General features: G+C 35.2%; 1 protein-coding gene and 1 pseudogene across 8 annotated transcripts in view; both read right to left on the minus strand.

Annotated features, from left to right (window-relative positions):
* The window catches only part of KIAA0586 (KIAA0586 ortholog), a 134,028-nt gene that overhangs the window by 23,931 nt on the left and 96,818 nt on the right, over nt 1-13,279 (minus strand). For 5 of the 8 annotated variants that reach the window (XM_033187894.1, XM_033187886.1, XM_033187888.1 and 2 more), the window contains one exon: nt 12,938-13,043. In XM_033187894.1, coding sequence (XP_033043785.1) covers nt 12,938-13,043 — 106 coding nt within the window. Of the gene's footprint in view, nt 1-4,355; nt 4,679-12,937; nt 13,044-13,279 lie in introns of those variants that run through there. The other 3 variants (XM_033187890.1, XM_033187891.1, XM_033187893.1) reach the window with 3 other exon arrangements.
* Nucleotides 3,109-4,393, minus strand: LOC117069571 (annotated as a pseudogene).

The following is a 13,279-nucleotide window of genomic DNA, read 5'->3' on the forward strand; positions in this document are numbered from 1 at the left end:
ATGGGAAAAGCATAGTATCTGGGCCAGAATGCACCGTTTCTCACAGCACAGTCCCTCAGGGCTTCCCTTAGCTAGGAAAGGGAGTTCCCCGACCTTTTGTGCTTCACGGGTTAGGCAGCGCCTCACCCTGCTTCTGCTTACCCTCTGTGGGTTGTACCCACTGTCTAACCAGTCCCAATGAGATAAGCTGGGTACCTCAGTTGGAAATGCAGATATCACCCACCTTCTGCATTGATCTCGCTGGGAGCTGCACACTGTAGTTGTTCCTATTCAGCCATCTTGCCCAGGTCCCTAAGATATATCTTATACATATAATCTTAAATATATTCACTGAAAAGAACAATTTCGTTGAAAGTTAATTTATCTCCCTAACACTACATTGAACATGTGCCATCTTTAGCATTTCCTCACCAGCATCCTTTAAAGCTTAGGACAAATATAGGTTCATTTCCTATCTGTTAAAGGAGAGCTGATTATAACACGAGTATTCAAAAAGGAGAGATTTCCTAGAAACAGTCATGCTAATAAAAGCTAACACTTTCAGGGCCGGGCATGGTGGCTCACATCTGTAATCCTAGCACTTTGGGAGGCCGAGGTAGGCAGATCACAGGTCAAGAGATCAAGACCATCCTGGCCAACATGGTGAAACCCCGTCTTTACTAAAAATACAAAAATTAGCTGGGTGTGGTGGAATGAGCCTGCAGTCCCACCTACTTGGGAGGCTGAGGCAGTAGAATCACTTGAACCCGGGAGGCAGAGGTTGTAATGAGCAAAGCTAACACTTTAATAGCTCTTAATATATGTCAGGTTCTAGTATAAGTATATTTTATGTCTTTAATTACCATGAAATATCTATACTATATTACAGACATGAAAAGCACAGAGAGGTTAAGTATTTTGCCCAGGGTCACCAGCTAGTAAACAAATGAGCTAGGATTTGAGCTCATGCAATTTGTCTCCAAAGTGCCTCTAATTCTAAATAGAAGAACAGAATCATCAAAAACAACTGGAGTCCTTAATCAGTGTTTCTCAAAGGGTGGTCCTCCCTCTTCTGCATCCGAATAACCAGGGGTACTAGTTTAATGTTTACATTCCCAGGCCCCACCACAGGCAAACAATCAGTTTAGGATCTACATGTTATTAATAAATAAATACTACCAGAAAATTCTATGTCTGTTAAAGTTTGAGGAATACAGTATTAGAGACTAACAGTCTAGTAGTGGTTCATCCTACATGTATGATAAGACTATATCACTTCCCTGCTCTAATTTATTAATTTATTTTAGTTTTCAGTCAAGCTTTTAATAAAAAGATCATAAAATAACAGTTTCTCACAGCCATACATTAAGACTGCACACTTCTGAATGGAGAGATCACTCCATGGTGAATTGCTTTTTTATGACACTAGACGGCTGCGTAGCTGCATCTCTGGCCTGAATTTATTTGAGGGTAATGTATTCTGAACTGAAAATAATCAAGCTTCTCTTTTTATTTTCATTATATGAACAAAAATGGTAGAACTGGTTTAGTGGAATAATTCACTGTTATATGATTGAAATAGTCTGCCTAATTTCTATAAAATTAAAATCACTAAAAAATTTTTAGTAAATGATTACTAGGTTGATTAGAAGGACAGCATTTGTAACTTGCAGTTAATTTGGAGGGCACTGTGGTATAACAAAAATAATACTGAGGTTGAGAGTGGTGGCTCACGCCTGTAATCCCAGCACTTTGGGAAGCCAAGGTGAGAGGACCACTTGAGCCCAAGAGCTCAAGACCAGCCTAGGTAATATAGCAAGACCCATCTCAATAATAATAATAACAATAATAATAATAGTAATAATAGCAATAATAATGTTCAACTAGAAGTAAGATCAGATGCTACTGCTAAGCGTGATCGCAACCTTTGGCTCTGTTGAACTGGAGATGGTTCCTCTGCTCCCAAGTCTTAAGTATTTACCTCATTAATATCAAAAGGTAAAGATTTTTATCAACTCTATATTTACCTCTGTGATTATAAGGTTAAATTATTTGTAATAGCTGTTGAATAAAAAGGCTACTGATTGATCTAATAGTTTAAATTATATTTTATATCAATTTGATTTCTATTTTAAAAATCGTAATAAAAACTTTAAAGTCAAGTTTCAGGAAATCTGGTTAAGAACAATGAAAGGGTTGAAGAGGTTTTTGGAATGTTGGCAAGTCTTCAAAACAATCCTCGTGTATGGTTTTGGTGAGATGTGTTTAACGTCAAAAAGACGAGAAAAACCCAAGCTCTCCATATACGGTGTATAACTGATTCCACAAAAAGGAAATTAAATAATTTCCACAATTAAAATGCTTCTATATTGAAAAGGAAATTACTTTTAGTACCAACAAGTAAAAATGTTATAGAAATCCTTGCATAATATTCAATGTCTTATTTAACAGATTTTCCATGTCAATCCTTTATGCATTTTGCTCATTGTGAGGGATCATCCTTAGTTACACACATTTGTCTGTTTGATTTATATATATATATATGACATAGATATAGACATTATATATAGAGAGATATGCATATATATATTCTATCTCTTAAATCAAAAGTATAAATCCTTTCACACTGGAACAGTTAAAATAATCACCTATGTTTAAAAATCCATTATTACACCAGGGAAATATTTTTTCTCATATGGATTATGCCTCTCTCATCCAAACATCCTCACACAAAATGTAAGAAATGTATATACATAAAAACAATCTGCAAGTTGACCTAACACACTTGTTGCCACGTTTATTTTTCAGCACCATAAGAAAAAGGTGACAAGTAGACAGTATAATTATAGAAAGATGTTTGTCTTTTCATATTTAATAGTATTCTAACAAATTATTTCTGAGATGCAGTGTTTTAAATAAATTATCCTTCTCAACTACCCCTTTCTTCTTCTTCTTCTTTTTTTTTTTTTCCTGGTTTAATTTGGACTTGTTTATTTTGAGAAAAAAAGGTCCTAAACATCAGGGTGTTCACAAAAATAACCCACAGTATCAACTCTAGAAACAAATCTTAAGACTATAACACTAATTATTTTTCTAGAGGATGCATTTGACATGCCAGCTCTCATTCACAAAAATACGTTGTTGCATTTGTGTTGAACTGCCTCACACAGCACACTAATGTGGGGGTGTAATATACATACTTCTAACTCAAAGCTGCTTTCAGGAGCTACTCAACTAAAGGAGATTGCCTTTGCAGTTAGGGAAGCAATTACTGAACTTATGTATGAATGAAAAGAACTGTACTCCCTGCATAACAAGAGATTATTTTGGAGACAGTTGATAAAAACTATATATCCTTTTTATTGTTGTCATAAAGAGGTATCAAAATTAAAAGCAAAATTTACAGGGTAAGACTTAACAAAACTATTAGGAGGATCAAATGAGGTGAAAATGGAACTAGGCGCAGGGCAATATGAATTAATGAACATGGGAAGGACAAGGATTGGGAGAATAGTGAGCATGTGCTGAAGATACTACGGGAGAGGATCTGGTGAAAAATTTGATTTTAGACAAGCACCCACGTAAAGAAATAATGGGGTAAGATTTCTAAACCCCACTATGTGCTTAGTCATCTTCACCATTGGCACTGTCTCCGTCATCCTCTCCTTCTTCAGCCTCTTCTTCATCATCCTTGGTCAACTCCAGCTGGTCATCTCCCAATCTTCATTGTCATCATCATCCAGCAGGACCCCCTCCTCAGCAAAGTCATCTGCACCCACCTCAGACTCCATCTTCACATTAGTCTCATCGTTCGTCATGGAACTGCTGCTGTGCTCCCCTTCTGACTTATCATTCTTTATCTCTACTGCTTGTTTCCTGTGTTCCTTTTCAATTCTTTTCCAAGTTTTCTAAGAGAGAATTCACTTTTTGTTTTATCTGGGTCAATTCCTTCTTAATGGCCTGAAGGTCATCTCCTTTCAACTTTCCAGACTTGGAAGATCCTCGCTGTCCTCTCTTAAAATTGCAGCCAATTTTTCCCCTTCGTGAGGTGTTTCCTGATACACACTGACATTTTGAGGGCACTACAGTCCGAGCAATAGAAGGAGGAGGAACACGGGCTGGGTAACTGTACACCCTATCATCATAATCCCGCTGAAAGTCATGGTCCAAGTCAAAAGAGGAGCTGTACATCTCCGCCTACAGCAGCCTTGGCATTTCTCTCATTAACACATTGAACGAAGGCAAAGTCCTTATGAACAGAGCAGCCCACAATTTTGCCATACTTCAAAAAGATTGCCTCCACATCAGATTTCTTGGGCAGAAGAGTGTTGAGATTCCCAATGAACACACGGGAGTTCATGGAGTGAGGATCTGTCTTGTCGGTAATGTTGCTGGCCACTGTGTTAGATGATGAGGCTTCTCGCAAAGCCGAAAACGTAGCTGAAGATCAAAAAAATCTCACAGAAGTGGGGAGGCAGAAGAGATTCGATTCTGAGACTCCTACTCCCGGGTTCTATGTGGAGAAGCTGACTGCTGCTCGAAGTTGGCAGGCGGCCACAACCGCTCAGTTTTCATCTCTTCACAAAATGGCCTTTCTTCCTTTTATCCCTGGAGAGCAGATGCTTTGTTTTATCCATCTCTCTAGGGCTGCAGCACTTTCTATGGTACTTTATGTAAAGGGATGCTAAAAGAGATTAACCTAAGAATGAATGCACAATGGAATATTATTCAGCTATAAAAAGGAATAAAGTAATGATATCTGCTACAACATGAATGGACCCTGAAAACATTATGTTGCCAGGTGTGGTGGCTCACACTTGTAATCCCTGCACTTTGGGAGGCTGAGGTAGGCAGATTGCTTGAACTCAGGAGTTCAAGACCAGCCTGGACAACAGAGTGAGACCTTGTCTCTACAAAAAATGAAAACAAAATTAGCTGGGCATGGTGGCACACACCTGCCATCCCAGCTACTCAGGAGGCTGAGGTGGGAAAATTGCTTGTGCCCGGGAGGTCAGAGGCTGCAGTGGGCCATGATCACACTACTGCACTCCAGCCTGGGTAACAGAACAAAATTCTGTCTCAACAACAACAACAACAACAAACCCAAAAAACTAAAAGAAAACATTATGTTAAGTGAAAGAAGCCAAAAAGAAAAACCACATCTTGTGTAGATCCTACTTATATGAAATGTGCAGCATAGGGAAATCCATAGAGACAGAAGGTAGATTAGTGGTTGACAGGGATAGGGTTGGGGAGGGCAGAATGGGAAATAATTACTAATAGATATGGAGTTTCTTTTTAGGGTGAAGAAAATGTTCTGGAATTAGAAAGTGATGATAATTCAGCAACTTTTTGAATATGCTAAAAACCACCGAGAATTTAAAAGGGAGAATTTTACAGTATGTGAATTATATCTCAATTTAAAAAGAAAGAGTGAATGAATGTCCACACTATTTTTCTCTCTCATCTAAAGTTCAAAAAGATTGCCCATGAACTAATATCTAAGCTGATTTAATTTTCCCCACCCTTGGGCATATTCTTGGCTGCCCCTACCCTCTATTCAACTATTATGTCCTCAAACAATAAAAATTTATGTTAATACTATAAAATAAATCAATCTTTTGGAAAAGCAAATAAAAATCACTTTAGATTAGTCCACTGTGGCTGTTTGCACGACTGTCTACATTAAAAAGAGACAGTAATGGAAAAATTATTGTAATGAAATATTCTCATTTTTCTCTTCCCTTCCTTCTTCCGTCTTATTACTAAATAACAGAATTAAATGTTGTTTGGGGTTAATAGCAAATGATATAATCATCAAATTCAATTCCATGAGTATTTACTGATCACCACAGTGCTACACTGGGAAACAAGCTCTCTTAAATAAGAAACAGATAACATATCTTAAAAACAAATCACAAAACTATCCCATATATCACTTTCTTTGGAATATTAAATAATCAGTCCAGGGAATACAGAGATGGTAAAAGCAGCTCTTGTCAACAAGCTGTTAAGTCACACGATAAATATTTGTTAAATGCGTATTCAATAAATAGTATAGCATCAGCTTTGCAATTGAGTCGATCTGGGCTGGAATTCCAGATCTTCATTTTCTATATTGTGTGCTTTGGGAAAATTAGTTAACCTTCATGAATCTTATCATTCTCTCTTGTAAAACAGGAATAAAACTACCTGAGCCAGGCATGATGGCACACACCTGCAGTCCTAGCTACTTGGAAGTTGAGGCAGGAATACTGCCTGCGCCCAGGAGGTTCAGGATGAAATGAACTACGATCATACCCCTGCACTCCAGCCTGGGTGACAGTGAGACTCTGTCTCTATAAAACAAACAAACAAAACTACCTGCATGGCATGGTATTGTGATGAATAAATGAAATAATGACATAGAACGCACCTAGCAAATCTCTGGTAAATGTATTCCCCTGTTTTTTGTTTTGTTTTGTTTTGAGACAGCGTCTCACTCTGTCATCCAAACTGGAGTGCAGTGGTGTGATCTCAGCTCACTGCGACTTCCGTCTCCTAGGCTTAAGCAGTTCTTATGTCTCAGTTTCCCAAGTAGCTGGGACCACAGGCATGTGCTACCACGTCCTGCTAATTTTTGTATTTTTAGTAGAGATGGGGTTTCGCCATGTTGGCCAGGCTAGTCTCGAACTCCTGACCTCAAGTGATCCACCCACCTCAGTCTCTCAAAGTGTTGAGATTATAGGTGTGAGCCACTGTGCCCAGCCAAAAACGATTAAGATTATGATTATGTTCAAGGCAGAAAAGAGCTAAGGAAAGAGAGTGGGTTCAAATGAATAAGACGTTCTCAATTGGAGGTTCAGTAAGGACTCAAAGATGGAGCTGAATGTTGAAGAATAAGTAATTTGTAGGCATATAAAAGTGGGGAGAGAAGGAAACTCTGGGTGGAAAGAAGATAATGCAGAAAGGCATTGAAGCTTAGAAGCGTAGAGTGTGGAGGGCCCTCAATATTTACTGAGTTAAACTGGGTTGATTACACATTATATTGGATGTGTCAGTGAAAAACACAAGTTTTTGAGCTGACAGTTCTTCCCTTTCTGAAATCTAAACAAGAAAATTTTAAACAAGAGTATTTCCACTGTAGATTTATTAGCACATACAATTTTTCTTTGTTTCTAGTTAGTAACTATTAATTATAAAACATAAATGTTTCAGACTTCTAGTCTAAATGGAATGTATTTTTAAATAAACACCTAAAAATCCAATTTACATTGTATTGAAGATATAATGTATTATGAAATATGTCAAACTATCTCCTCCTAAAGTGTTAACATAAGAAAAAGATGTAAGAGTAAATAAATGTAATAGTGTCACATTTACACACTTTTTAACAACAAAACCTTTTATACCTTCCCAAGTGATAAGCTTTTAGTACAAGCTAATTAAGAAAATTCATAATAAGCAAAGGAAGTGTCATAAACTCGGTAATACGTACATCATTTTATTGAAGTATAATTTATAACCAGTAAGACTAACCATTGAAAAATTCATAGTTATATAGACACTACCCCAATCAAGATATATACTATTTCCATCCCAATGGAAAAAAGTTCCCTCCTGCCATTTGTTGTCAAACTCTTCTTCGAGGCAACCACTGACCTGTTCTCCATATCTATAGTTTTGCCTTTTCCAACAAATTTTGCCTTTTCCATATAAATGGAATCATACAGTATGTAGCCTTTTAACTTCTTTCACTACATTTAATGCAATTGAGATTCATCTGTGCTGTTGTGTGTGTATCAGCAGTTCATGTCTTTTCATTGCTGAGTACTATTCCATTGTATGAATGTATCACACAGATTGTTTATCCATTTACTTGTTGAAGGATATTTTGGTTGATTCCAGTTTGGGGTAATTATAAAGGAAACTGCTAAAAAGTTTTGAATACAGGTTTTGTGTGAAAATAAGTTTTCACTGCTCTTGAGTGAATACATAGGCAATGGACTGCTGAGTCATATGGTAAATTTATGTTTAATTTTATAAGAAACTGTCAAACAGTTTTCCAAGGTGCATGTTGCATTCTTCATTCCCACCAGCAATGTATCAGAATTAGAATTGATCTATATCCTCACCAACATGTGGTAGTATCAGTTTCTTTGCTTTTAGTCAACCTAATGGGTATTTAGCAGTATTTGATTTTTAATTTGCATCTTCCCAATTACTAACGATATTGAACAATTAATTTTCCATGTGCTTATTTGCCATACAAATATCTTTTTTGGTGAAGTATCTGTTCAAATCTTTTATTCATTTTAAAAATTGAGTTGTTTGTTTTCCTAGTGTTGAGTTTTGTAAGGTTTAAAAATATATTCTGGACATAACTACTTCATCAGAAAGCAAATTTGCAAATATTTTCTTCCAGTCTGTGATTTGTCCTTTTTCATTTTCTTAACACTGTCTTTTGAAGAACAGAAATTTTTATTTTGATTAAGTCCAGTTATCAACAGTTTCTGCAATATCTTAGAAATCTCTGCCCAACCAAAGGTCACAAAGAAAAATTTTCTCCTATATTTTCTTCAAGAAGTTTTGTAGTTTTAGGCTTTACATTTAGATCTATGATCCATTTTTTAGCTCATTTTTGTATGTTTGTGAAATGCAGATTGAGGTTCATTCTTTTGTATATAGATGAGCTCTGTCCAAACACCATTTGTTGAAAAGATTATCCTTTCTCCATTGAATTGTCTTTCCCATTTATAAAAATCAATTGATCAACTGATCATAAATGTGTGGACTTCTTTTTGAATTCTCTATTCCATCCCACTGATGTTTATGCCAGTACCCCACTGTCTTGATTACTGTAGCTTTATAATAAGTCTTAGAGTTATATAGTATAATCTTCCAACTTTATTTTTCTTTTTAAAAGTTATTTTGGCTATTCTAGGTCCTCTGCATTTTCTTATGAGCTTTAGATTTAGCTTGTCAACTTCTACCCAAAAATCCCTGCGGGAATGTTTTTGAGATTGCACTCAATCTATACATCAATTTGGAGGGAAATGACATTTTAAATTCTGCCTTGTCCCTTTGGCAAATTTTGTGCAGGACAGTTTCCAACCACTCTCCCAACAATAAGAAACTTCTAATAGTGCTGATAAAAGATTGTGGGACAAGACTATTTCCTTCTTCTCCTCCACGAGTGGATTCTTTTTTTCCTGTATCTTTCCCCCAGCCACAATAGGTTTTCACCTATACCCTGGAAATAACAGATGTGTTGGCCCTTCCTCAGTGGCTTAAGGCTTTTGTTCTTAAAGGAGAAGGGTCAAAGTGGGCATCCTGCCTTTCTGGCAGTGACAGTCACTCCCTTCATTCAGGCCTGCACCAGTGAGGGAGACTCTCTGCCTTTCCCCACAATCTTTCTCTAGAGGTCTGTGTAGAAGATGCCTACAAGTGGGTGTGAACTCCACTTGTATCTGTGACTACCAATGGTTCTATACTTGGCCTTTAGCAACCCACTAAAAAGTTTAACCAAATACTTCTTATCTGCTTGATTGGTGCCTGGTGTCTCTTTCTGTGATCGTACTCTGTCACAAGTGAGACAGTGCTTGTGTCTCATCTCTTTTTGGAGGACTCTGTCTTTCCTTCGACTTTAGGCTACTTAGTTGCTCTGCATCAGAAGCTCTCTGATAGGTTCAAGAAATGTTAATGATTTTGAAGTTTATCTGACATTTTATTATAGTTAGGGTGAAAGTGACACTCTTTCCAATTTCCTCATCCTAGGTGGAAACAAAACTCCCAAATTCAGCAACATTTCAAAGTGAATTTATTTTTTGTTAATCAATAGTAGCATGGATTTGTGGAAAACGCATTTATTCAGACATTGCTTGTTACACATTTGGATTCACATATTTTTGGCACACTTATTAGTCTGTGCCCCAATCCCTCCCTATCAGAGATCTACACAAATAGTTTTGAAATCCCTATCATATCTTAAGATTTTTAAAAATCAACTTAAAACCCTTTTAACTATGGTTTTGAAATTACTAAGGTCAACTGTAGTTCTGATCGCTATTGTAATTTAGCTAAATTTCAAATACAAAGGCAAAAAATGCACCATTCTATTAAAAAAGAAAAATTATTTGCACATGTGGTCAAAAAAGAACATATAAGTTCAAATTTTCTACTACTTACACATTTAAAGTCATCATCACAGTTATATGAGTATAAAAGGTGCTAAATTGGCTGGAATTTAACTCAGGACATATTGCCAGAAAGAAACATTTGTGATTTTGTGTTTCCCACAAAAATGTAAACTGATTTTGACAAATAACAGCAATTACGCCTATTACTTTTAGCACTTTGATACTTATTTTCTGAGTAACATGTGTAATCTACAAATAAGAAAAACTGAAAAGTGCTGTGATTTTTTTCAAGCAAATTTGACAATCCAATCTACCACAGCATTTTACCATAAAACATATGACTTATTTTTTCCCCACTGACTGATAGTAGTATATAGTATGTCTGACTTTGTAATGATAATTTATTATGATGGTCTTAAAATTTAAAGAGAAAAAAAGAAGGAAAATAATTTTTAAAGTATACTATTTTAATACATTACTTTATAGAATTTAATTATTCCTGGGCTCATCACAAATAAATTGACTTATAACTAGCCTCTCATTTGTACTGATGAAAGTTAACTTGTATAGCAAAAGATGAGTAGAAATTAACTTGCACAGGAAACAGGGAAACATAGAAATGACTATTCAAATACTTTTTTAAAAAAGCACTTTCACTGTAAAACTGTTAGATACATTAATCAGTACATAGAATCAGATAAGTGGTATTATATGGTCAAAGATAGAACCAATAAATTCAATACCAAATAAAAACGTTTTACTCTTAAAGGCTTCAAAGATATCATTTGTCAGAACAATGAATTCCTCTCTTTTATATTAAAATCTGAAAGTAATAATCAAGGGAGAAAAAAACTAAGTACTTTACTAAGTTCCTAGCAATACGGTGCTGGAATCTATGTCCTACCATTCTTCAGTTAATTTTTAATGGATGATCATTAAAACAGCTGCTAGTGCTTCTTTCTTTGTAGACATATATTAAACTACTACACATTTCAAGTGAAATACATGATACTTCCCCCTGAAATAGCCAAAATTTGGGGTTCTAGTATTCTTGGAAGCATTTATCTGCTAGAAAAGATGTGGTTTTAATTCCCTTGTGATAAGGTGAATTTCCTTCATTATCTTCAAGGTTTCTATGTATGAGAGGATTGAATTCCTTCAAGGTCACCCAAAGTCCTGAGAGCTCCAGAGAATTATTTTGGCACTCTGACTTCTATTTTCTGGAACATCTGGCAATGTCTCAGAGTTTCATCAGAGAAAAAAAATAAAACCCACAAAATCTATGGGAAAAAAAGTCATAACTGACTATATTTGCCAAGGCAATCATATTCATTCAAGAAATTTTCAGTATAAGGATATGTATCATCATAAAGTGAAAGACTTGGCCTGTATTTAAAATGCTCTCTTTATAGCCCACTGCTATTTATTTGTCTTAGTCAAGGCTGGTAGAGGTCTGCTCTCCTAACTTTTGTATTAGATGTAAAATTCAACGCAAAACATTTCAAATGTGTTAAATCCAACTGTTGTCAACCCTTTCCACATAAAACTTCCTTCCACCAGCTAACATTTTACCAGAGATATTTTCCTATCAGCTGAGAAAAATAATTATTTCATTACATACAATATCCCCAAGAAAATGAAATTCATTTGTCAAAAATGATTGATTTTTAAAAACATTAAAGAAACTATCATTGACTGTGAAGGATAGTTCATAAATGAAGACTCAGTAGAAGAACAAGAAGTAAATTCTCACATTACCTGAGAAACATGTATCTGCCCATATCGATATACTATCATGATTAATTTTTAAATCACCATAAGAAGAGTTTTATAGGCAATTTTCCACAGTACATTAACATTAACCTACTATGATGAGGTTAAAAAAAATAAAAGGGTCAGGAGGACAAAGTTCTGAAAACTTGGAGCAAGAGGGGAATAGACAACAAATGGAAGAGTGAAAACCCAAACCTTAACTGGCATAATCTTACTATCTTGAGCACATCCTCATTTAGGTCCTTCCCAAAACAACAAATGCATAGTTACATTTGCAATTATACTGGCATTCAATGATATGTATTTGCTCAATTAAGTGTTATTTGAAAATTAAATAAAAATCACAGTTATAAAAGCAAAAAAGAAAAATTCCACTTCTCAAAATATTCCTAATACTTCTTCCAGGATTGTGGCAGAAAGTTTTTAAACAGAAGATATCTTAATTTCTACTGTAAAATTTCAGAGTTTAGGTTATATAAAATGTAAATAACTAAGAAGCAAGATGGCAAACAAAGCACGAGGCCAACAGCCTTGCAGAAACATAGAGACAATATCAAAATGCTTGCATGCTGGAATGAAAGGTAACCACACAAGTTTGATAAACAACAGTTAAGGTCATCCATATCAATAGTATGTAACATGAGAGGCAATTGTTTTTAAGTTATACTTGGTCAACAACACCATGCACTAAATAATGTACTTTACAAAGCATATTAACAGATGTAATTCCTGTCTTTAACATATTATAATTTCAAACAGACCTATGTACAGATAAAAAGACCTTGGTACTCAGTTGAACAAGAACTAAAAGGTAAGGGTAAAGGAAAGACACCAGCTAAGAGTTTTAAAAATCCACTAGAAATACTGTTTACTGGTAAAAAGAACAAACTAATTTATAGTGAAATACAATACCGATTCTTCATCTAAATGGACTAAATAAGAGAAAACAAAAGAAAACAAAAACCTAGAGAGCAGTGGGATGTATACAAAAGTAAAGAATTCTCATATTTGTTCAATATCCAGACAAGTATCAAACTATTATATTACTACATAAAAACAAGTCTTACCTTGTTGCTGTGATGGTGCAGTATCAGATTTATTTGTAACATGCAGGTAACTTTGTGATGGCTTGTGTTCAACTTGCTTAACATCCTGATTTCGCTTTTGTTGGTACTAAATAATGAAAGATATGAAGTCATAATATTTGTAGTTACTTAAAAAATCTGAGAAGTCAAATTATTCAAGTGTTTATAAAATTTTAATAATATGCTTGCTGTCTAGTTGCTTTTTATTGCCATTTATGTATTAGCACTTCTACCAATAAATAGGTGATGAGGTACATATCACAAAAGAAAAGATGTTGCAAAAAAAAAACTTTAAAAAGATTTGGATCATATATACAGATTTCA

The sequence above is a fragment of the Trachypithecus francoisi genome, unplaced genomic scaffold (assembly GCF_009764315.1).
Source record: "Trachypithecus francoisi isolate TF-2019V2 unplaced genomic scaffold, Tfra_2.0 Lachesis_group3, whole genome shotgun sequence".
In the NCBI taxonomy this organism is placed as follows: domain Eukaryota; kingdom Metazoa; phylum Chordata; class Mammalia; order Primates; family Cercopithecidae; genus Trachypithecus; species Trachypithecus francoisi.